Here is a 23,962-nt window from a genome sequence, read left to right as displayed (position 1 = left end):
TATCTGGAGATATTGAGAATAAACCCCAAACTTGAAATTTGGAAAATATGAGTGTTGACATGTTAGCAAGATAAATAAATTGATTATAAATTTGAGTGAATTTTTGGGTCTAAGCTAGACATATACTAGTATGGATGTTGTTAGTTTTAAAATCCTTATTGTGACTATTTATTTGAATAGATTGTATTGATTTGGAAGCCCAAAGAAAGGGGAAGGCTCAAGTCCCAAAGTGATCGTTCTATTTTTTTAGGCAAGTGAATTTCTAAACCCTTGTTAAGTGTATGGAATTCGTGTATTTCCTTATAATATGTGTTTGGGGGTAATGAGACTTGGAGATGGGTTAACTTGTCCACACTGATTTATTCTAATGCTGAAAAGGGGGTAATAAAAGGCAATGTGATTAATTGTTTGTGTGTGATGTGTTGAGAATTGTTTGTGACGGGCATTGGTACGAGTACCAGTGTTATAAAGGGAATTTTTATTACTATAGAATGTGGATTGTAATTCGAGAATGTTAAAGCATATGAGCATATGGGCATTAGTTGATATATTATTGACTTGATTTATTATGTGCGATTGTGTTCTTTAATGAACCCGTATACTGGTGATAGTTGAGGTGATTACATATCATATTAATAGTTGATTGAGATGCATCATCTATTTTATTGAAATCATATTGTGCACATACATTGACATGAGATTGAGTATAAGTTGGGCACGTGGAGATTGTTCGTGCTAGGGATGGTGAGATGTTAAGATTATAATTTGGGCATGTGGAGATCGTTCGTGCGAAATTTATTTGATTTATGATAGTGCGTTGAGATCGTCCGCACAGACACGTGAAGATCATCCGTGTCGGTATATGGACCTTGCAAGTCCCCCATGGGTCATGAACTCTCGATGTATTTCCAAGGAGTATCATGTATATACGGTTGAGAGAGTATTTGGTATTTTGAGGCATATCATTTCATGGTGTCATATTGTATTACATCTCATGACATCATTCATTTTTGATGATTATGTGTTTTATTGAAAAGTACTTGATGTTTGATTACCTCTATTTGATGAACTTGATCTTGTGTGTTATTGATATTTATGAGTGCCTTTTTGTGAAAGTTGTGATTAATGAATATTGAGTTTGTTGTTGAGGATATGTAATTTGTTAAAGTGATTGTTGTTGAGCTGGGTGCTATGTAAACTGTGAACTGTTAGGTTGGACTGGTTTTATGTAGGTTGTAGTTGTGGAGGTTTGGTTGGAGTGGAAAGAGTACCCGTATTCTATTCCCTTAGCTTGTGTTTAGAGGTGTACTTGCTGAGTACCGTGTGGTTTGGTACTCACTCCTTGCTTCTACAATTTTTTTGTAGGTTATGAGCCTGGATTTTGTGATACTTTCCATTCTCTTATTTTCCTAGGCTTCTTGGAGATTTGTGAGGTAGCTGTTTGTCATCTCAGCGGACCTTCTTACACCTATTTATGATATTGTTCTATTTTAGAGACAACATCATTTGAGACTTACGTTTTCTTTCAAATCTATTGTAATACTTTAAAGGCTTGTACACGTGACAACCAGATTTTAGGGGTAATTTTGAGTTCATTATGAATTTTTCGCATTTTATTGTAATGGGTGAGTGTTAGGCTGACTTGTCTTGGTGGGATAAGACGAGTGTCATCACGTCCATTTTTGGGTCGTGACACATACAAACACCATCAAAATTGTCTCGTATTTGCATAAAGATATCTTAACTTTCAAAATGTCATATTAACCCATAGAACTATTTAATATCTTTGTATTTTGACTCATTCCCTCGTTTATGTAGTCGCGCGTGTTGCTCACTCCCTATGATAGAGTTCAACACTACCCAACCCTATTCTTTGAAGAAAAGTCGTCTTCTCCTTTCCTTTTCTTCTCTGTTTGGCTTGCGCCTCCACTATGACTATCATCATTCTCTCCTGAAAAAGAAATTTCCATTAATTTTTCTTCATTCAAGGTTTTTTATTCAGCTATGGAGTTAGGTGACAATAAAATTTTGAATGTGGGGTTGCTTTTAGTTGCAATCTTTTGGTAGCAAAGCTCATATCTGCACTAATTATGCCTAAATCTAAGAAGCGTTTGCATTCAGTGATTAAAGCATGGCCTATTGTTAGTGGGTTGATTCGTTTTCTTAAAGGGCCAGTTGTGATGTTGAGACAGGAGTATCCAAAGCTTGGGTGTGTGTTTACTCTGAATTTGTTGAACAAGAACATCACATTCTTCATTGGTCCAGAAGTTTCTGCACATTTTTTCAAAGCCCTAGAAACAGATTTTAGCCAACAATGGTATCTTATTTCTTGGGGAAGATGATGAAGTCGTCAAACAGAGAGCACCAATGTTGATCTTGCTATGAAAAAAAATCATGAAATCAAAAAATTAGAGCTACCAAAGGCAATTTTGGGTTTAAATTTGGGGAAGATGACATAAATTAATTAAATAATTAATAATAAAGAAAGAAAATGACACGTGACACTTTTAAACTGGTCCATGACAGTGAAAACACTGCATGACGCGCCTCATGTGCGTGGTAACAACCCAGGCGAGGGAATAGGTCAAAATGACTCATTTACAAAGATATTAAATAGTTTTGTGGGGTGATAAGACACTTTGAAAGTTAAGATGTCTTTATGCAAATACGAAACAACTTTAATAGCGTCTTTATATCTTTTCTCTTGTAGTAATACATAGAGATAAAGTGTCTTTTATTTTTAATGAAGTCTATCAAACAATTCATTTTAATAGAATGCATTAGAAAAAATAATATATTCATTAACTACATGTATTATCAATATCTTATTTGGTACTTTTCAACTTATATACTCTATCTGATATTATGTTATGTATAACTAATATAGAAAAATTCATGTTATTAATAATACAAAAGTTTTTATGCACGGTTAATGACACAATGCAAATCTTGTTCACATCTTTTCTACCAAATTCATAAAGAGTATTTTTTATAAACAATTTTTTAAAAAATAATTATATAATACATATTATTTTTAAAAACACCAAATTAAACATGCTACTTATAAATTTGACATATAAAATGTGTAAAAATACTTTTTTTGGATAACTATGTAATTTTTTTCCTTTTAATTATTCATTGATTAGATATGAGCCTCACTACGTGGCAACAAAATCCGTGAGAGCGCAGAATCAGCTCGAACCTTCAGCTGATTTATTATTTTATTTTATTTGTATATATATAACTTATTGTCACCTCTCGATCAATTAAAAATAAAAAATCCAGAAGAAAGCAGAATATGGCAATGAGATCTGTCGTTTCAAGCAGTGGAGTATGTCGTTTAATGGAAGGTGGTGGAAGATCATCGATTTCCGGCCTTCGTTACTTTTCCGACAGCAAAGGTCGAATTTTCAGTGAAGAAGAACGTGCCAAAGAGGCTGTTTACATTCAGGTAGTATATTTTTTCATTCGATTTTTTATGTGTTATGTTAGCATCGAGTGTTTACGAGATACAGTATGGATGAGTTTTGGAGTGTTTAGTTGTTAATTGAAATTGAATTGAGGTGTTTTAGATGTGTAATTTTGAAGTTTTTGAGTGTTTGTTTAGGTATTTTGAATTATTTATTGAATTGTTGTTTTATTTGGGGGAAAATAGAAAATGGAAAGGGAGAGGATGGAGAAGGCGAGGAAGAAAGCTGAAAAGGAGAGAGCTGAGAGAGAGAAAGCTGATAAGGTATGTATTGTTTCAGATGGAGTATTAGAATGTTTTTGGTTTGGCCAGTTTTCATGCATTTTGACTAATTCCGCGGATCGTAGACATAATTTTGGAACTTTCTTCATAACTGTCAATTTTTTTCTTTAGCAGAAGGCTGAAGAAGAGGCTCATAAGAGCTGAAGTGGGTTATCTGCAGCCTTTCCCTTCAGGTCCTGTTAATAGAAATAATGTCAGCTGACCGTGTCGTCTGTCAAGCTCCTCCTCGAGCTTGTCCTTGTACAGAATATGGTTTAATTATAATAATGTCACTTTTAGTAGTCTTTCCATGTTGTGTATGATGCTTGTAAACATGCTATTCTCAAGATCGTTTATTTTCTTTGGTCTGATCTTCAACTCGTACTCGTATGGTCGTTTGGTAGGAAGGATAATACCAAATAGTCTTGAGATTAAATTATAGTATCATTTAGTTTGTTGTTTGGTTGGCAAGTTTGGGATAACTTATCTCGGAATTGATAATTAGTATCGAGATAAGTTATTCCTTCCCTTGGGTGGTGTAGTAATCTTGGGATAACTTATTCCAGGATAAAATAGGTAAATGACAAAAATATCCCTTTCTACCCTTTTGTTACATCACTTTTTACGTTCATGAATCATGAATTTTTGTAAACAAATAAATTGTTCTTAAAATTTATTATTTGGAATACAACAAATCAAACCTTCAATAAAAAATAATGTTATCATAACTTATCCTATCTATTATAATTAATTTCATCATAACTTTAATTCAAACCAAACGACCCTTAGTAATTTGTTGTCTTGTGAATCATAATTGTTTCATCGTGCAGGAGAACATGGGTAGAATTGACCCTGCTAACCCTGGTTCATCTGTTGGAGTGGAGACTCTGTAGACTAATGTATCTCTTGTATAAAATACAAGATGATGTAATATACTCGGTTACGGCTAGGGGTGTCAAACCCGCCCAAAATTTCAAGGGTTGGGCTCAAGATAAAGATAATTTGAATTGGGTTCAATCACAATCCATTTTAAGAGAATTCTTAATTGAGCTCAATTCAACTTTCAATTTTAACTCGTTTTAAAGCTTTTTATTAAGATACCTTCTTATATTGAAGGTATGAATTATTATCTATTTAATATCTTTCAGTATTTATCTATCAATTTGCTACTTTTTTATTAAAAAAATTGAGTTGAAATTCAAATTATGATTATAAAAGTTAAATATCATTATGTGAAAATTATTGAGATTAAGCGAGTTAAATTGGGCGGGTTAAGATTCAACCCATTTTTGAGCTCAAAGTAAACTTGGGCAGGTCAAGATCCAATTCAATATTTATTTCAACTCATGTTAATATCTTCGATTTCAACCCAATTCGCCCATTTGACATAGTTACGGCCTTAAGAACTGGATTTGGTTAAATAGTTGGTACACAAGGTTCTTATAGCAAGGTATATAATATATAGTTAAATATTCAATATGTTTCACGAGATCTACTTTCATTTAAGTAATGGATTTTTCAACCTGAAAGGATGGGAATGTAAAACACCCAAGAATGCATCCTCCTCTTTCTCCCCTCCTAACAACATAGCACAGCCATGGCAAAATATTGCGAGTCTGTTGGCTTTTTAGGTTTGACTTTTGAGATGAGTAGTCTGTTGGCTTTTTAGGATCGACTTTTGAGATGAATCACTCAATTGAAGGTGAGTTTTGAGATAAATTTATAGAAATTTATAGAAAATTGAGATGAGTAGTCTGTTGGCTTATACGTAACTTATGGTAGAAAATTATTTTCAATAGACCGTGAAACATATATAGAATGGAGAAGAGCTTAGAAAAATGCAATGGATTGGGAAAACATGTAGGCGCGCTAACACTATGTATCATAAAATTCGAAACTTATACTATTTCATTCCAGCAAAGAAAAAAGCTCAGAAGGCAAAACTTATACTAGTTCCCTAGAGAATTGAATAACAACAGTAATATGGTTAAGCAATTGTTGGCCTTATCTCAAATCCTTCAACAATAAGTCCTCCTTTTGCATGACAACCAGTCTTCACATCTTCCATTCTCAACTCTATGCAATCATCTTCACTTTCAGTCAAAAAAATACCCAATTCTAACTCAAACCAGCCATCATCTCTAAGTTTAGGAACTGGTTTATGATCAAGCTCCATGTTACTAGGATGATCCGGATTCAAAAAAGCAATCCGCACATTTGTAGATTCAACACCAGAAATTCCAACTGAAACCTCCACGTTTCTAGCATCAAACCCATAAGAATCATCTTCCAACTTGTAAACAAAGTAAGCTGTATAGGATGTCAGTGGTGATAGAATCCCAGCTCTTATTGTGCCCCAAATTTGAAGCCACCATACAAGTTTCAGCTGAGCCACCTCTGGAAACCTGTTTTCACAATCAATACGGAGAAAACATAGATAGCTTCAATTCAACTACAAAATTTTCATTTTAAATTCAACAATAACATATTTGGTGTAATCTCTCAAATGGGGTCTGAAGAGGAGGGTGGTATCTACGCAGACCTTACTCTTACTTTAGTTGGGTAGAGAGATTGTTTCAAAAAGACCCTCTTCTCAAAAGAGAAGTAATCAAAGCAGGATTGCAAGAAAATATGATACCAAAATAGTCAAATATTGACACGAAGCTTCAATTATTAGTAATAAGATAATGGCGAACCTGGACTCTGGTACAGAAGTCCATTCCCAGTATTCTGGCGTATCACCCCATGTTATATTAAGATCTCTTGCACCTAAGAAGTAGCATTTCTTTCCGGTCCATTTATCCAGTGAGAAAGTCTGTTGTACAACAGACTATATACAGTAAGTAGACAGATGAAAGAGAACAAGATGAAAACGAGACATGTTTGCTCATAGTAACATAATAAAGATATGAGCAACGAAGCAGCAGTTGCTTGTGAGGTAGTGGCGTAAATTATGACGAGCTTAATTACTCCTAATTTCAAGTTTAATTATAGCTTTCTTCACAAGGAAAGCTCGAAGATGGTAACGAATTATGACACTAATGAGCATGATTTTGTGGTTGCGAGTCGACAATTGACGCAAAAAATGACAAGCATATATAATGTTTTTGGATTCACCATTTCAGCTCAGCAAAGGACTACAAATTTTATACAACTTTTCAAAAAAAATAAAAATTCAAACAATTCTCCATTCAATTCTCCATGAATGAATACGACATTTGCAAGGAAGAGGATAGAAATGTTGATATTCAGATCTACTATCAATTTAGATAACCAGTAAGTAGATAAATAGCAGTAAAGTTAGTATGATTTTCATTTTCTTTACCTTGCGACCTTCATCAATTAAGAGTGGATGATCGGCGAGATAAACATAGACATCCTTGAGTGATCGGAAATCGGGGATTGGAGTCTCTGATTTGGCGATGATGGACGGATAATCGGACGGCAGAAACTTTGCCCAAACGGAATCAGAATCGGCGGCAGAATGGAGAGATGTAGAGACTAAAGAAAAGCGACAAACGTCCGGCGGGCTCGTAAAGGCCAAGATCTCGGCGATACATCCCTCCGGTAGCATCGACAGACAAGTATTGAGAGTGTATTACTACTTTTATTTTCCTCGCTTTACTCTTTCTCCATTGTGTGTTTTGCTGTTACACTTTATGCTACTGATATTTGCTTTTCCTTACTGGTTAAGTTTTGTAGCGGGATAAGAAATAACTTATTCATATATTAGTTTTTTTATAATTTTTTTCCTTTGATGGTTAAGTTTAGTGACGGGATAAGAAATAAGTTGTGTATATATTAATTTTTCTATAATTCTTTTCCTTCGTGGTTAAGTTTAGTAATGGGATAGAAATAAGTTATGCATATATTAATTTTTCAATAATTTATATTTCTTCCCTTTGAAAGTAGTTGTTTATTATACTAAAAATATTTGCTCTATAATACTTGTCCAATTTAGAAAATCAAGAGATAATTTATTCTTTGTGTTTATTTTATCTTTACTATTAAATACTATTTGTCATATAACATATTTTTCAAAACATTAAATTTAATATAGTCAAATGATAATACAATAATATATATTACTCCTATTATTTATTATTTCTTAAGACCATGTCAAATCAATATTGGACAACAATAGTTGGATAAAGGGAATATTATGTTTGCTTTCCTTCGTGGTTAACGTAGACATTGAAAATTTGTGGACTCCGGCATTAGTAGACTTTGAAAATTTGTGGAATTTTGTAAGCTGCAAGATGTGTTCAATTCTAGTTAGGATTGGTGTATTTTATTTATAACTTTTGGAGGCTACTCAACCCTATACTCTAGTTCATGCATATAGAAAAGGTGTTGTATTCCTCAAAGAGGCATTTTAAATATTCTGTGACTTCTTAGAATATTCATAAAGACATCAAAATTAGTCATTCTTGTTCGAGAAACAATCCCATCGGCCCTCGAATTACGAATCTTATGAGAGAGGAATCAACGGATCAACTGATATGTACTCACAGTCTTGATGAATAAAATTATGTTTCTCCATATTTTATTTGTGATTGTAATTTATTTTTCTGTCACTTTCAAATTTTGTTGCAAACAACTAACTTTTAGTAGTAGACTAGATAATGTTGCCCGTGCTATGCACGGGCCCAATAATATAAATTGTATGTTTTGGGGCTAATAATCGAGTTTTTGAAGCGATTGTTTGCGTGGATAAAAGATAAGTTTTTTTATCAAAAATCTGTACTTTCTTTGACGCTATTTAAGGCATAATAAGACTACCACATACAACATTTTGTAAATATTTTATGTTGTCAATTATCATGATTTATAGTATTTTTACGATAGATTTACTTCAAGAATTAGTGGAATTTTTTGTATTTTTTTCAAAACATAGTTTATGTTGTCAATTATCATGATTTATAGTATTTTTACACAATTTTTAAATATAAAAAAAATAAAAAAAAATAAGACAAATAAATTATAATGGACCCAATATATGTTATTTTTGTTGTCTCAATTTATGTGACACGAATGAAATTTGGAGAGTCATCCAAATTTTCATATATTTTTTAAAAATGTCTTAAGTTATTAATTATTGTGATTTATAATATTTTAATGTAACTTTGAAATATGTACATTACTGGTCACTTTGTCCTAATTTATGTGATATGGATAGAATTACAAAATTAACCCTTTTAAAATGTCTTTCAGATATTTTAAGTTGCTAATTATTATTATTTATAATACTTTTTTGGTAATTTTAAAATAATATGTGTTATTTTTTCTGTCCCAATATATGTGAGCCTGATAGAATTCTGAGAGTCAACTTATTTTATTATATAGCTTTTAAATATTTTAAATTGGTAATTATTGTAATTTTTAATACTTTTTAAGTCATTTGTAAATGATATATGTTGCTTCCTTGATTGAGACTTTTCCATTTGTGAGATATATATATATATATATATATATCTAATCTTGAATATTATATATTATACTTGGGCATAAACTCCCTTTTAAAAGTCACACAAGTATAATATATAATATTGAAGATTGGGAAAAGTCTCAATCTTGAATATTATATATTATACTTGGACCTAAACTCCCTTTTATAATATAGTAGAATAAGAAATAAGTTATGCATATATTAATTTTCTTATAATTTATATGATGTTTGATAGGTAGATATAAAATTAGTTATTTATATATAAAATTAGTCGGATATGTTAGGGTTTTGTCCTAATTTTCTCATCTTATATTTGAAGTTTATTTTTCTCTGGTTTGGAAAGTCAAAGTATTACCATAAATGTTTTAACTTTTCGTGAAAGTAATAATATAATTTTCTTTCATATTTGGTTTATTCTTTCTTAGGGGTCGTTTAGAGATTGAGTTTTCTTTATGGAGAGATTTTCTCTTTACAGTTTTTATGCTTTTAATTAGTTTTTAATCATGTAAGCCAATTGGTCACATCAAATAATAATATTATGGCATTTAGTATAGTTTTATGTGTCGTCTAATTTATCTGCATATGATTTGCAATTGTAAACTTCTGCATAACGCTCTAATCACTTTCGAACTCAACAAGTGGCATGATATCACAGTACATGGTTCAATGATCCAATGGAACAAAGTTAAAGACATGTTCAAAGCAGTTTCAGATCAATTTGCAATCAACGTGATGATAATGAAGGTTTTTATGCTACTACATGTGGAGAGGATTTTCAGATATATTTTCAACAATCCTGCTGTTTCATCCTTTAAAACAAAATTAATTTTCAACCCATGATTACTTTAACACATGGGCTCCAACTTTCAACCCCTACAAACTTTTAATGCTCGAATTCCTCTTTTAACTCATGCATCACTTTCAACTCATGCATCTTACTTTAATGTACGAGCTCCACTTTCAACTCATGCTTATTACTTGTAACGCATGAGCTCCACTTTCAACTCTGCTCATAACTTTTAACACATGACTCTAATTTTTAACTCATATCAATTCTTAGATCATTGTAAGCAACAGTGATACATGAGGATTGTGTGAAGGAAGATGATCAAGATTATTTTTTCAAAAAATTCAAGTCAAAAGGGGAGATTTTCTAGGGTTTTTATACCCTGATTTTCTTACCTTATTTGAAGTTTATTTTTCTCTAGAAGGAAAGTCAAAGTATTACCATAAATGCTTTAACTTTTCCTGAAAGAAAAATATAATTTTCTTCCATATTTGATTTAATCTTTCCTGAGAGGAAAAGTCTGGTATCCTATAAATTAAATACCCATCTTCTCATACCAAAAAACGCAATATAATCTACAACGTAGTCGTTTAGAGAGTTTTGCTTAAAGGGAGATTTTCTCTCTACAATTTTTATGTTTGTAATTAGTTTTAAATTATGTCGGCCAATTGATCATATCAAATAATAATATTATGGCTTTTAGTATAGTTTTATGTGTCGTCTAATTTATCGACATATGATTTGCAATTATAAGTTTTCGCATGACGCCCTAATCTCTTTGAAAGACAACAGGATATTGGGTTGACAAATTAGAAACTTCATATGTTATATTATATGCAAAATAAAAGGTGAGATAACTAATATATGTATAACTAAGAAAGGCAAGAAAAAATGCGCTTGAGCAGAAGGACTCACGCTCGGTGATTCAGGAAGACCGAAGAGCAGTCCAGTTGAACCCAACAAGATATTGGGTTGACAAATTTAGAAACTTCATATATTATAATATATTTCAAAATAAAAGGTGAGATAACTAATATATATATAACTAATAGATGAATAATTATTATTTGTATAATTAATTCATGCATAAAATAATATGAATTCACTAATAATTAATTTATATATTACTGATACCTACATAACTCTAACCAGTTACTAAACGGTCTCCTAGGGCGAGGTAATATGAAATATGATGTATATTAATAATGTTATAATATGATATTGGGTTGACAAATTAGAAACTTTGTATATTATATAATATGCGGATAAAAGGTGAAATAATTAATATATTTATAATTAATATTTATATAATTAATACATGCATAAAATAATAATGAATTCACTAATTATTAATTCATATATTACTAATACTTACATAACTCTAACTAGTTACTAAACGTCCCCTTAGGGTGCAGTAATGTGAAATATGATGTATATTAATGATATTAATTGATTATTGTTGTTGAAGTATGTGTTATGCTTGTATTACTTATGCTGATATTATTTCTTTTGCAATATTTAATTTGGTATATTTGAAACACATGCATTATATAATTCCTAATTCTTTACATAATCCTCTCCACATATAGTTAAATACGATAGACACAAATAGCTAAATACAATAGATTGGATGTGAAAAAAGATTTTAATGAGCAATTGTATTTCTTTTAAATCACGTTAGTGTATGCATTACAATTTCTTGATTCCTAATATCACAATTTTTTATGTATTAGTTATATATAACATAATATCAAATAGAGTTTATAACTAATAACGAACTCCTCAACTTTCTTGTTCAATATATTTCTCTTAGAAATGAATTTTTGACCATAAAGGTTCCTTCACAAAAATTAAATCAGGTAAAAAAATGTAGTCGATGGACAACAAGTGCATATTCCTATATATACTACATCTTGTTCGTTCTGAGGAAAAAGGAGGACCAGAAATAAATAAAAAAATACTCTATTTGTTTCTTAGCAAGGTATATAATATACCATTAAATACTCAATATAATTTCACAAGATTTAATTTCATTCAAGTAACAGAAAATCTTGACTGAAAGGATGGAAATATACAACACTAAGAATGCATCCTCCTCTTTCTCCCCTCTTAACAATATACCACAGCCATGGCAAAACGTTGCCAGTCTGTTGGGTTGATTAGGATTGGCTTTTGAGATAGTCATTCAACTGACTGGTGAATTTTGAGATAAATATTTGTATACATAACTTACCCCTACCTTATAGAGATAGAAAATTAGTCTCAATAGACCCTCGTGAAACATATAGAATAGAGAGGAGCTTAAAAAAATGTAATGGATTGGTAAAATATGTAAGGCTCGGTAACACCATGTATCATAAGATTCAAAATTTATACTATTCATTACAGCAAAGAAAAGAACCTCAGAAGGCAAAACCAAGTAGTTCACTAAATGATTTGAGTAACAACAGTAAAATGGTTAAGCAATTGTTGGCCTTATCTCAATTCCTTCAACAATAAGGCCTTGTTTTGTACAACCAGTTTTCACATCTTCAATTCTTAACTCGATGCAATCATCTTCATTTTCAGTAAAAAAATTACCTAATTCCAACTCAAACCAGCCATCATGTCTAAGTTTAGGAACTGGTTTATCAAGCTTCAAGTTACTAGGATGATGATCCCAATCAACATCTTCGGGAGGATCATAATCAATTCCAGGCCAACCAGGCCCCACCCAACAGTACCCTATATAAGGGGAGGGTGGAGTATAAGGTGACGTGTACATATCCACAGGTATAAATTGAGGATTCAGATGCAAAAAAGCAATCCGCACATTTGCAGATTCAACACCAGAAATTCCAACTGAAACCTCCATGTGTCTAGTATCAAACCCATAAGAATCATCTCCCAACTTGTAAACAAAGTAAGCTGTGTAGGATGTCAGCAGTGATAGAATCCCAGCTCTTATTGTGCCCCAAATTTGAAGCCACCTTACAAATTTCAGCTGAGCCACCTCTGGAAACCTGTTTTCACAATCAATAGATAGCTTCAATTCAACTACAAAATTTTCATTTTAAATTCAACAACAACAATAACATATTTGGTATAATCTCTCAAATGGGGTTTGGAGAGGAGGGTGGTATCTACGCAGGCCTTACTCTTACTTTAGTTGGGTAGAGAGATTGTTTCCTCAGCTCAAAAGAGAAGTAATCGAAGCAGGATTGCAAGAAAATATGATACCAAAATAGTTAAATATTGACACAAGCTTCAATTATTAGTATTAAGATAATGGCGAACCTGGACTCTGGTACACAAGTCCATTCCCAATATTCTGGCGTATCACCCCATGTTATATTAAGATCTCTTGCACCTAAGAAGTAGCATTTCTTTCCGGTCCATTTATCCAGTGAGAAAGTCTATTGCACAACAGACTATATACAGTAAGTAGACAGATGAAAGAGAACAAGATGAAAACTAGACATGTTTGCTCATAGTAACTTACAGAATAAAGATATGAGCAACAAAGCAGCAGTTGCTTTTGAGGTAGGGGCGTAAATTATGACGAGCTTAATTACTCCTAATATCAAGTTTAATTATAGCCTTCTTCCCAAGGAAAACTCAAAGATGGTGACGAATTATGACTAATGAGCATGATTTTTTGTGGTTGCGAGTACTCGACAATTGACGCAAAAAATGACAAGCGTATACAAATGTTTTTGGATTCACCATTTCAGCTCAGCAAATGACTACATACAACTTTCAAAAAAAAAATTCAAACAATTTTCCGTTCAATTCTCACGACATTTGCAAGGAAGAGAATACAAATGTTGATATCAATTTAGATAACCAGTAAGTAGATAAATTGCAGCAAGTTAATATGATTTCCATTTTTTTACCTTGCGACCTTCATCAATTAAGATTGGATGATCGGAGAGATAAACATAGACATCCTTGAGCGATCGGAAATCGGGGATCGGAGTCGGTGATTTGGCAATGATGGACGGATAATCGGACGGCAGAAATTTTGCCCAAACGGAATCAGAATCGGCGGCAGAATGGAGAGATGTAGAGATTAAGGAAAAGCGGCAAACATCCGGCGGGCTTGTAAAGGCGAAGATCTCGGCGATACATGCCTCCGGTAGCATCGACAGACAAGTACGAGTATTATTGCTCTCATTTTCTTCGCTTTGCTCTTTCTCCATTGGGTGTGTTTAGCCGTCACGTAATTCATGCTACTACTCATATTTATAGGTGTGGTTAAGTTTGGTAGCGGGATAACAAATAAGTTATAAACATATTTGTATACCATTGAATGTCTATTCCGGAGAAAAATTAGGAATTTTATTAGATGAACATGTAATCGTTTATCGCGTTATGTAAATAAACAATTACATGAATAAATTTCTTGATTTCCTTCTAATTGTCAAGTTTGGTAGTGAGATAAGAAATAAGTTATGCATATATCAATTTTTCTATAATTCTTTTCCTTTGTGGTTAAGTTTGGTGACGACTGACGGGATAAGAAATAAGTTTATGCATATGTTAATTTTCCTAGAATTTATATGATGTTTGGTTTTTGTGGGACAAGAAATAAGTTATGCATATATTATTTTTCATATAATTTATATGACGTTTGGTAAGTAGATAGAAAATTAGTTAATTACTTGGTTGACAATTTAGAAACTTTATATATTATTTTATATGTAGGATAAAAGATGGAATAATTAAGATATGTATATTTAATACATGAATAATTAATTCTTGTAAAATTAATATCTACATAACTCTAACCAACTAATTCATATATTATTGATATCTATATAACTCTAATCATTTACTAAATGACCCTAATGTAATGTAGAAATAATTTGTTTGGACGGTTTGGTATATCTGGAGTGCACAATAATGTGAAATATTGTGTATATTAATAATGTTAATTGAATATTGTTATTGAATATAAGTTATAATGATATTATTTATTATGCTGATATTATTTTTTATACAATGTTTGATTTAAATGTCATGCGTTATATAATTTCTATTAAAAAATTCTTGACAAAATCCTCTCCACAAATAGCTAAATACAATAGATTGAATGCGAAAAAGATTTTAACGAGCAATTATATTTGTATTCTTTTGGGATAAGGCACAAGTATTCCTTAGACTATGATTGATATCATAGAGAAAAGCTTCAATTAAAGAGCTTATTACCCCTGAACTCTTTTTTTTTTTTTTTGTAATTTTGTACACCTTTTGGCGCACGTAGCACACTCTGTGACTCCATGTAGTTGAGACGCGTGAGAGATATTTTGGATGTCACGTAAGCTAAAAAGGTGTACAAAAATACAAAAAAAAATGGGTTCGGAGGTAATAAGACCTTAGTTTAGTTAAGGTGTCTCTGAGATTTCGGTTATAGTCTAGGGGTACTTGTGCATCACTCCGAAATTCTCACGGGCCATTGTCACTTGAGAACCATCGATTTCTCCAATTTTGGTTGTCAATTGATCCATCAGTTCACCATGTTTGACCATCAGTTCTTCATTCTTAGTAGTCCTCTCATCAAGCTAAGTACCTTCAGTCACAGTGATGATTAAGAAGTCGCAGGATGGATGATCTGATACCACTTATAATGGATTAACTACTCAACAAAAGATATTATTGAATTTTTTGGTATTTTATATATCACTGAAAGTTTGATACTATTACAATAAGGAAATAAAAACAATTAGAAATTAAAATAGCTGAACTGATCCAAGCCTCCACTGAGATTGATTACTTGAAGCAGAGAAGAGGATCAGAATTAGAAGAAGAGGAAGGAAGGAAGAAGGAGAGGAGGAGAAAGGAGAAAACGATTGAGGAAGAAGAAATGTGATTACCGTGAGTTGCCTCCACTGTGCTCTGCCAATTATGTTATAACTTCTTTCTTCTCTTTCAATCTCTTCCGTTGGCACTCATTAACTCAGGACTCAATCCCAACCCTACACGGTTATAATTCTATTGGCTACTCTTTTATTAACTCTACTCGACTCATTACAAAATCACTTCCAATAGCTTCTTTTGGATTGAATTCAAACAATCTCAAATCAGAATTTGAAGCTAAATAATGAAATGAAGGTTATATGTTACTTGTTCGAAGCAGCAGGCGCAGTAGGTCGACCAAAGTTGGGCTGTTGAAAAAATGTGGAAACCTTTTTGAGTAAACTTCGAAACAATAATAATAAAAAAAAAACTGAAAACTTTAACAATTTTTAATTGTTATATCACAAAAGAGTTACTTCATGTATTATTGTTTGATATAATAGAGAATGTAGTTTTTTTTCTTTTTCTAAAAATACTACTCTTCTATAGAGCTTAAAATACTCTTTAACTATGTAATTTGTATAAAATTACCCTTCTTCTATCTTTCTGGCTTAAAATTCCCTTGACGTCAACCTTTTGGCTCTATGTTGCCCTCATCTTTAACAACCTAAATAATATCCTCAATTAACAAATTCATTTATGACGTGTCGCTATCCTAATAATTAATTAAGCTAATTAAAAAAACCAAAAGCCTCACCCATAACCCAAGTCTTTTAACCCAATATTACCCACATCTTTTAACCCAAACCTTCAAAGTTATTTGGATCGTGTTGTGTGTATTATCTTTTTAGCTAGTGTTTGGCCATAAATTTCTAAATATTCCTTGCAAATATTATTTGGATGAAAAATTGGCTGAAATTTCACCATGTATTTGGCCATAGTATATGGGAAACATATTTCACTTTTTTAGAAAAATATGATTTATACCCGTAAGTTTTAAAAACTATCAAAACTAACCATAAGTTTGTATTACAAGTCAATTGTATCTTCGTTGCAACAAATAACAAGTAGTGTCCATGACACTGGAGCAATATGATAGTTTGGAGTGAGTGCAACAAGCATTATTCCATACATCGTGAAGTAGACAAAACACATGACTTTGTTACCATGAGCCGATTGCATATCATATTCATCAACAACCATATTATCACTTTCATATTCATTGAATATTCGCTGATATTTTCAAAAGAGATAGCAAAGAATGCTGGTGTAAATGGGAACATTGTTGTAGAGAAGGTAGCTTTCAATGTTTGGGGATGAATATTGGATTGGATCTGAGTAATATTGGGTTAAAAGACCTGGGTTACGGGTGGAGCTTTTGGGTGGGTTTGATTGTTTTAATTAACTAGTGAATTTAGCCGCGCGGTATTAATTTTTGAAATAGTTATCTTTTCATAATCTATCTATTAAAATTTAAATTTTAATCTAATTTATTATTAACATTCGTTTTCACTAATTTTTATCAATAAAATTTGACTAAAGATTGATCCCTTATATCACCTTGTGCCATCAAAAAAGATAAAAATATGTTTACTGCGCTTAAACATGTGAAAGCGAACAATAATTATTAAATTTTTTCACGATATCTCTTTAATTGATATGTATTTGCTATACTTTTTTTTTATTTTCCTTTTGTTCTTTCTCTTTCTTCCTTGACTTCTTTCTTATCAATTAACTTTTTACCCTTTCGACATGAATTATTATTTTTTTGAGAATTGAATACTGAAAAAATAATGTTTGGCCATAATTTTTTTATTTTTTTAAAATTCACTTTGAAGCTAAATTTAAAACTTTGAGAATTTAAAAAAATAATATTTACCTTCTCACTTCAATTTGCTTATAAAATTTCAAAAAACAATTTATATATGTGTTCATGATAAAAAAAATTTAACACCATTAATTAATTTGAAATAATTAGTTTTTTTTAAAAAAATAAATACAATTTTCATAGTAAAACCACCTCATGGAATAAGTTACCTTTTCGTCAACAAAAATCATATTCAAATTGATCAGTTCGTCTTGTTCTTAAAAGTAGTCACATTCCATATTTTGTGAATGATAACCCTTACCATCAAATAATGTCTATCCATAATCAACTCTAAAAAAAAAAAAGAGAATGTCATATTAACAATCCAATTAAAAGCACGATATATAAATTAAGCAAGCTGCATTATGAAACAGACTATGAAAAGACACAAATAAAAAGATGTAACTACTCATATATTAATGCACATTAAAAACCAATATTTGAATATTTGACAAAGGAACGCTCTATGGTATAAAACGCCTAATAGATTTTAACGCAAATGTGCAACTACTATTCAAAAGAGTTATAGAAGTCATTTTATTTAATCGATTATATATTTAAAATTTAAGAAAAATTAAAAAAAGGAGGAAAAATATAAATAACAATGGTAACCATAGAGAAGTGTCATATCACTTTGTTTACATTTAGCTTTATTTTATATGCATAGATTTCAACAGACCTACACATTTAGCATTATAAGAATATGTAATAAGATATATACCCGATGGAACCATTCATAGAAACATATGCATCAACTTTTCGAATTTCTTTGTCTTTTATAAAATATTCAAAAGGTAAATTTCATCATTAATTTGATTTGTTTTTTAAGCTTAGTAATAGTTTTTCCTTCTCAATTTGAGTATGTGATAATATTGGATATGTCAAGTTTGCGTCAAAGTGTTAAGTTCTAAGTTGATTGAATCCCGACCCATTGAAGAGGTAAAATGAGGCATTACTGCATATATGTCATCGTTTGTTTGTTATATTGTTCAAGAAATTTGTAAAATTACTGATCAAGGAGATTATGACAATTTTTGGACTATTTGATTCTTTTGGTGAGCCTGTAAAAAACTAACAGCATTCACTGTACCACAAGGATTTTATGAATGGAATGTATTACCATTTGGATATAAAAACGCACCAGGTAGATATCAACACTTTATGGACAATTACTTTAAACAAATAGAAAATTGTGTAGTGTATATTGATGATATATTATTATATTCCAAAACACAAGATGAACATATAAGATTATTAGAAAAAATTATACACATCATAGAATATTCAGGTATAAGTCTAAGTAAAAAGAAAGCAGATATAATGAAAAATTAAATAGAATTTTTACCAATACAAATTGTGTATTTATTGAAAAAGAAATTGTTAAATCAATTTGATCTAAAAAAAACAACTACTTAGACGGCTTAACTATATTGATTGGTAATTTGCTTTCATTTGTTATTAAAAATATGAAAGCATGTATGATACTTGGAGATGGATTTGCATTAAAATAATAATAATAATAATAATAAAATATCAAATCAATGCCCACAAGAAGAGATTCAAGATAAGTTATACTTTTATTCACCCTTATTTATTTATTCTTCTCATTTCTACACATTTAGCATTATAAGAATATGTAGTAAGATATATACCTTCCCTTCAATAAAAAGTATATTCAGATTAATCAATTTACCATTTTTTAAAAAATAAATCGCATAACTTTATTTTATATATATAGATTTCACTAGATCTATACATTTAGCATTATAACAATATGCTATAAGATCAATACCTTTTCTTAAATAAAAAATATATATATTTAGATTAATCAATTCACCATTTTTCTTAAAATAAATTGCATTTCAGAATCTTCAAATCTTATTCCTTATCATCAAACCATCTTTATTAGGAACATTAATTTGATTATATACTTATAAAAGAAGAGTATGTCAGCAAGCCACAACATGAAAAAAAAAAAACCCACTTCCAATCTATATATATAATACAAAAATATAGAATATGAAAAGACACAAAATTAATTAGAATATATACCTTTTCTTCAATAAAAAAGTATATTCAGATTAATCATTCACCATTTTTCTTGAAATAAATCGCATTCCAGATTCTTCAAATCTTAATCCTTATCATCAAACCATCTCTTTTAGTAATAATGACCAACACTGAAAAAAAAAAAAAAAGAAAGAAGAGTATGTCAGACTAACAATCTAATTAAAAGCAAAATAGAGTAAGCAAGCTACAACATGAAAAAAAAAACACTTCCAATCTATATATATAATACAAAAATATAGAATATGAAAAGACACAAAATTAATTAAAATATAATTACTCATAGATTAATACATAGTAAAAGCCATTGTAATTACAAATTGAAAATAAAGGAAGGTTGATGAAAAAAAACTGAAAGGAAGAATTATAATTTGAATAAAACGATATAATCATTAATTTCACAATTAAGGAAAATTAAAACCTCATAATTAGTACTAATGTTTTGTTAATCAGTTATTTTTGGAATAATTTTAGTTACCAATTTAGCAGTAATTTAATCAAATTAAATTAAGCAAAATTCATGTTCCTTTTTTAAGTTATTCACGTTCCATTTTTAAGTTAATGCTAGATTAATTCAAAATATATAATCAATTTAACATTCCTTTTTAAAAGTTATTGACGTTCCTTTTTAAGTTCAATGTTAATTTTATTATAAATATATAATCAAATTAACATTCATATTTTGGTTAATTTTTTTATAAATATATAATCAAATTAATTTTTCTTTTGTAGTTGCTGCAATTTAATAGCCATTACACTACACAATTTCTTTTGGAAGGAAGGATTAACTGTTATAAATGCTCATAATGAAGGAAGAGAATAATTATTTTACTAGATTTTTGAATAAAAAATGAAGGGAAAAATAGAAAATTTTGAGAAAATAGATAAATAGTGATACTGATCATTGAGGCATGTCACATCAGCAAGTTGATATTTAGCTTTATATAGATATATAGATTATCATGGTAGCAATAGGACAGCGACACGTCATCATAAATGAATTTTATAATTGAGGTTATTATTTAGGCTTAAGTTAAGAATAAGGGCAAAATAGAGCCAAAAGGTTGACGTCAAGGGCATTTTAGGCCCGAAAAGTAGAAAAAGGGTAATTTTATATCAATTTGCATAGTTGAAGGGTATTTTAGTCCCTTTTCCGTCTATAGAAAGATAAGCCAATTATTTATTCTTATTTTATTGGAGTATTTACTTACTTAATTATAAGGAGGCATCAAATTATAAATGTTTTCTTTTGGGTATAGAAGACTAGGAGTTTTATTTATACAATAAGAATAATTTTAGGAAAAACTATCTAATTACACCGACGACATTTCTATCAAGACAATAGAAAGAGCACATGAACATATTAATTAAGAACGGACTAATAAAGAAAGATGGAAATGAACATACCACTGGAAAAATTTCAACTTCAAGCTCATAATTTCCCAAGCTTCGCTGCTCCTGTTGAATTTTCTTTGCACTAATCTTTGCACCAAAGCTGCAATATAGTAGTTGGAAGAATTTTAGTGTCATTATGTCTCCAATACTCTCGGGAATCTCCTCCAGATCACGCAACCAATGCAGTAATAGTTTCTCAAGCATAGGAAAATTATCACTACCAGCTGCTTCCCACCTTTGCAGATCTTTGGACATAATTAGTAGATGTTTCAATTTGCGAAACACAACATCTTCATTTAGTATCCAATCTGTTCCAGAAAATGCATAATACCCCTTTAGCACCTCAAGATTGGGTAAATTAGACAGCAAATTCATAACTTCCCATGGTATTTTAGTATTTGATAATTTCAACTTCACAAGATTAAGAGGGAAAATATCCCTAGAGAAAATCATCGGCTTAATGGTTTTCAGCTGTATGTTTAGTGTCTCCAGCTCCTCTAGAAGAATTAGAGAACCAAGAATAGAAGGCCAGTCAGGATGCTCAGAATCATCTTTGATCTTTAGCATTTTCAGATTTGGAGTTCTTCTTATGATTTCCGCAACAAAAGGAGAGTTACGGAGATAAAGTGTTTGCAAGTTATTCAGAAGGCACAAAGGTTGTTCTGCTTCAATAGGATTTGATATATATTGTGGCAGTTTAATATCCACATGTCTTATCTCTGTCATTCTCCAAATATCTAGTGGGTGCTCCAACTCTGTTGATATGACAGAGATATTTCGAAGAATTATGGTCTGTAGATTTCTCAATTTGGCTAGTGAAAGAGTTTTCTCAGTTCTTACAGCAACATATCTCAAATGTACAAGCTCAGGTATTACACTAGAGAAATCGTATTTAATTGATAATACGTCCAATACCTTAAGCAACTTCAACTGTAAACACATCCCTTTTGGAAAAGCTACGTCCATTGAAATAATGGTACGTATTATACCACTGCTATGTCGCAGACAATAATTATGCTTCTCTTCAACTTCAGACACAAGGATCACTCGACGTTGATAATCTCTGGCTTCGAGAACATTCCCATTCATGACATGCACAACATTTTCAGTATGAGCTTCACTTAGGCATAGTTGGCGAAGAAGATCGTGAATTTTGCAACTACTCATCCTTCCATTAGCCCTTTGATGAACATTCAAAATTAGACTTCTATCAACCAACTCTTGTAGATACTCCTCTGCTACCACTTCTAATCTTTTATTGTTTCTTGCCTTTACGAATTGCTCAGAAATCCATAGCCTAATCAACCAGGAAACGTTAATCTCTCTGTCTTCTGGAAAACCTCCAACATAGAGAAAACAAGCCTTCAAATATTGGGGCAAGTAGTTGTAGCTCAAAGAAAGAATTGATTGGCATTGTTCGGATACCGTACCAAAGAATGAGTTCAGATTTTCCTCAACCTTCTTCCAATTGTCATGCGTTAAGTCCATTTTTACAAGAAGTCCAGCAACGACAACCACCGAGAGAGGTAATCCTCGACATTGTCGTACAATATGCTTCCCTGTTTCTTCTAGGTGAGGTGGACAGTGATCTTTTTTGAATAATTTTTTGGTGAACAGATTCCAACTATCATCTAGACTTAGAAAAGACTTACTATGAGGGGGAAAATCAGGACAACTGACATAATCAGCAATATACTTGAGCCGAGTGGTTAATAGAATTCGGCTTTTATTGTCATCATTTGGAAATGTTCTTTGCATTTGGTCCCAAGCCTTTGTACACCAAATATCATCTATGACAATTAGAAATCTCCTACCCTTAAGACCTCTATACACAATCTCCATTAGTTCATCATCGCTTGTTTCTTGCTTGCTTCCAGTAATTGAAGAGACAAGTTCAAGAAGCATTTGTCTCTCATTGTATTCTTCAGAGATAGTGATCCATGCTTGTTTATCAAATCGAGAACGAATACATGAATAATCATAAGCTTTTCTGGCAAGAGTTGTCTTACCTATACCGCCCATACCAAAAATTGGTATGACAGTTAACTTCTTCGTTTGGGCAGTGAGGCGATCAAGTATGGTGTTGAAGTCATCCTCCATCCCAACAATAGTATTTTCCTCAATTTTACTTTTTTCTAGGGAGGAGGGAGTTGCTGCTAGTTCTGCGGAGCTGCTTCCATGCTTGTTAAACTCAATCTGCATCACCTCTTGCCTGAGAGAATCAACATCTTTTTCCACTTTTACCAATTCTTCCTCGAAGAATTTACAAGCCCCTTCTCTACTCTCTGTGCAATCAGCTAGAATGATGCTTCTTAGGCTTAAATCAACTTTATCTTCTGCTTTATATATTACATCTCTGATCCTCTTTTCTATAAACTTAAGAGTTTCAATATCATTTGTGGTAGTATTGTCAAGGAAAAGTTGCAGAGCAGAAAGATTTTGATAGAGAGATTGAAGATGTTGTTGTGTAGAGCATGGACAAACGAGAGATTGATTAGGTTTCAAGAGTTGTTCCAATGTATACATAAGTGAAGAAAGAGCAGCATAAGCCATTTCTAAAAGATAGAGCCTTGCAGATTTAATCTCTCTGCTTTGTTATTATTAGGCAATATAATTTACATGAATTTGGACAATTTTCTATATAACATCTACATCACAACCACACAACTTGAAGTTCATGGATGCAAAACTGTGGATTGACCAAGTCAAAGGAAAAAAGATGAAAAATAAAGACATAATAATATGTCAAGTTGTATTACTATAATAAACTTCTAATGAAAAATAAAGGAACTCTTGTAGTTTTCCTAAAGAATATTCAAACATTGGATTCCAACTTGACAGAGACATTGAACCCTGTTGTAAAATAGAATAATTTACGTTGAATAATGA

The 23,962-nt window shown here is 31.2% G+C and overlaps 3 protein-coding genes across 5 annotated transcripts; 1 reads left to right on the top strand and 2 right to left on the bottom strand.

The window, feature by feature from the left end:
- Positions 1–3,197: 3,197 nt before the first annotated feature.
- On the top strand, positions 3,198–4,747 carry LOC125845385 (uncharacterized). Of its 3 annotated transcripts, none has more exons than XM_049524888.1 (3): positions 3,198–3,451; positions 3,656–3,733; positions 3,866–4,101. In XM_049524888.1, the coding sequence occupies exons 1-3, from the start codon at positions 3,299–3,301 to the stop codon at positions 3,893–3,895; spliced, it is 261 nt and encodes an 86-aa protein (XP_049380845.1). In that variant the 5' UTR covers positions 3,198–3,298; the 3' UTR covers positions 3,896–4,101. The 3 variants fall into 3 exon arrangements, with proteins under 3 accessions (XP_049380845.1, XP_049380843.1, XP_049380844.1); XM_049524886.1 differs by lacking the exon at positions 3,866–4,101 and adding an exon at positions 4,561–4,747 and having other exon boundaries at positions 3,248–3,451; XM_049524887.1 differs by having other exon boundaries at positions 3,250–3,451; positions 3,863–4,101.
- Positions 4,748–5,651: 904 nt separating this feature from the next.
- LOC125845388 (putative F-box protein PP2-B12) lies at positions 5,652–7,313 on the bottom strand (the record flags this gene model as incomplete). The annotated part of the gene is made up of 3 exons (XM_049524890.1): positions 5,652–6,135; positions 6,427–6,545; positions 7,056–7,313. Coding segments are annotated over 3 exons (795 nt in total), but the record flags the coding sequence as incomplete, so codon positions are not given.
- Positions 7,314–12,403: 5,090 nt separating this feature from the next.
- LOC125845342 (putative late blight resistance protein homolog R1B-16) lies at positions 12,404–23,626 on the bottom strand. The gene is made up of 2 exons (XM_049524839.1): positions 21,104–23,626; positions 12,404–12,949 (listed from the first exon to the last, which is right to left on the bottom strand). The coding sequence occupies exons 1-2, from the start codon at positions 23,624–23,626 to the stop codon at positions 12,425–12,427; spliced, it is 3,048 nt and encodes a 1,015-aa protein (XP_049380796.1). The 3' UTR covers positions 12,404–12,424.
- Positions 23,627–23,962: the final 336 nt, after the last annotated feature.

The sequence above is a fragment of the Solanum stenotomum genome, chromosome 11, assembly GCF_019186545.1.
Source record: "Solanum stenotomum isolate F172 chromosome 11, ASM1918654v1, whole genome shotgun sequence".
Lineage (NCBI taxonomy): Eukaryota > Viridiplantae > Streptophyta > Magnoliopsida > Solanales > Solanaceae > Solanum > Solanum stenotomum.
The sequence above is the reverse complement of the archived record's forward strand: the minus strand, read 5'-3'. Positions and strand labels throughout refer to the sequence as shown.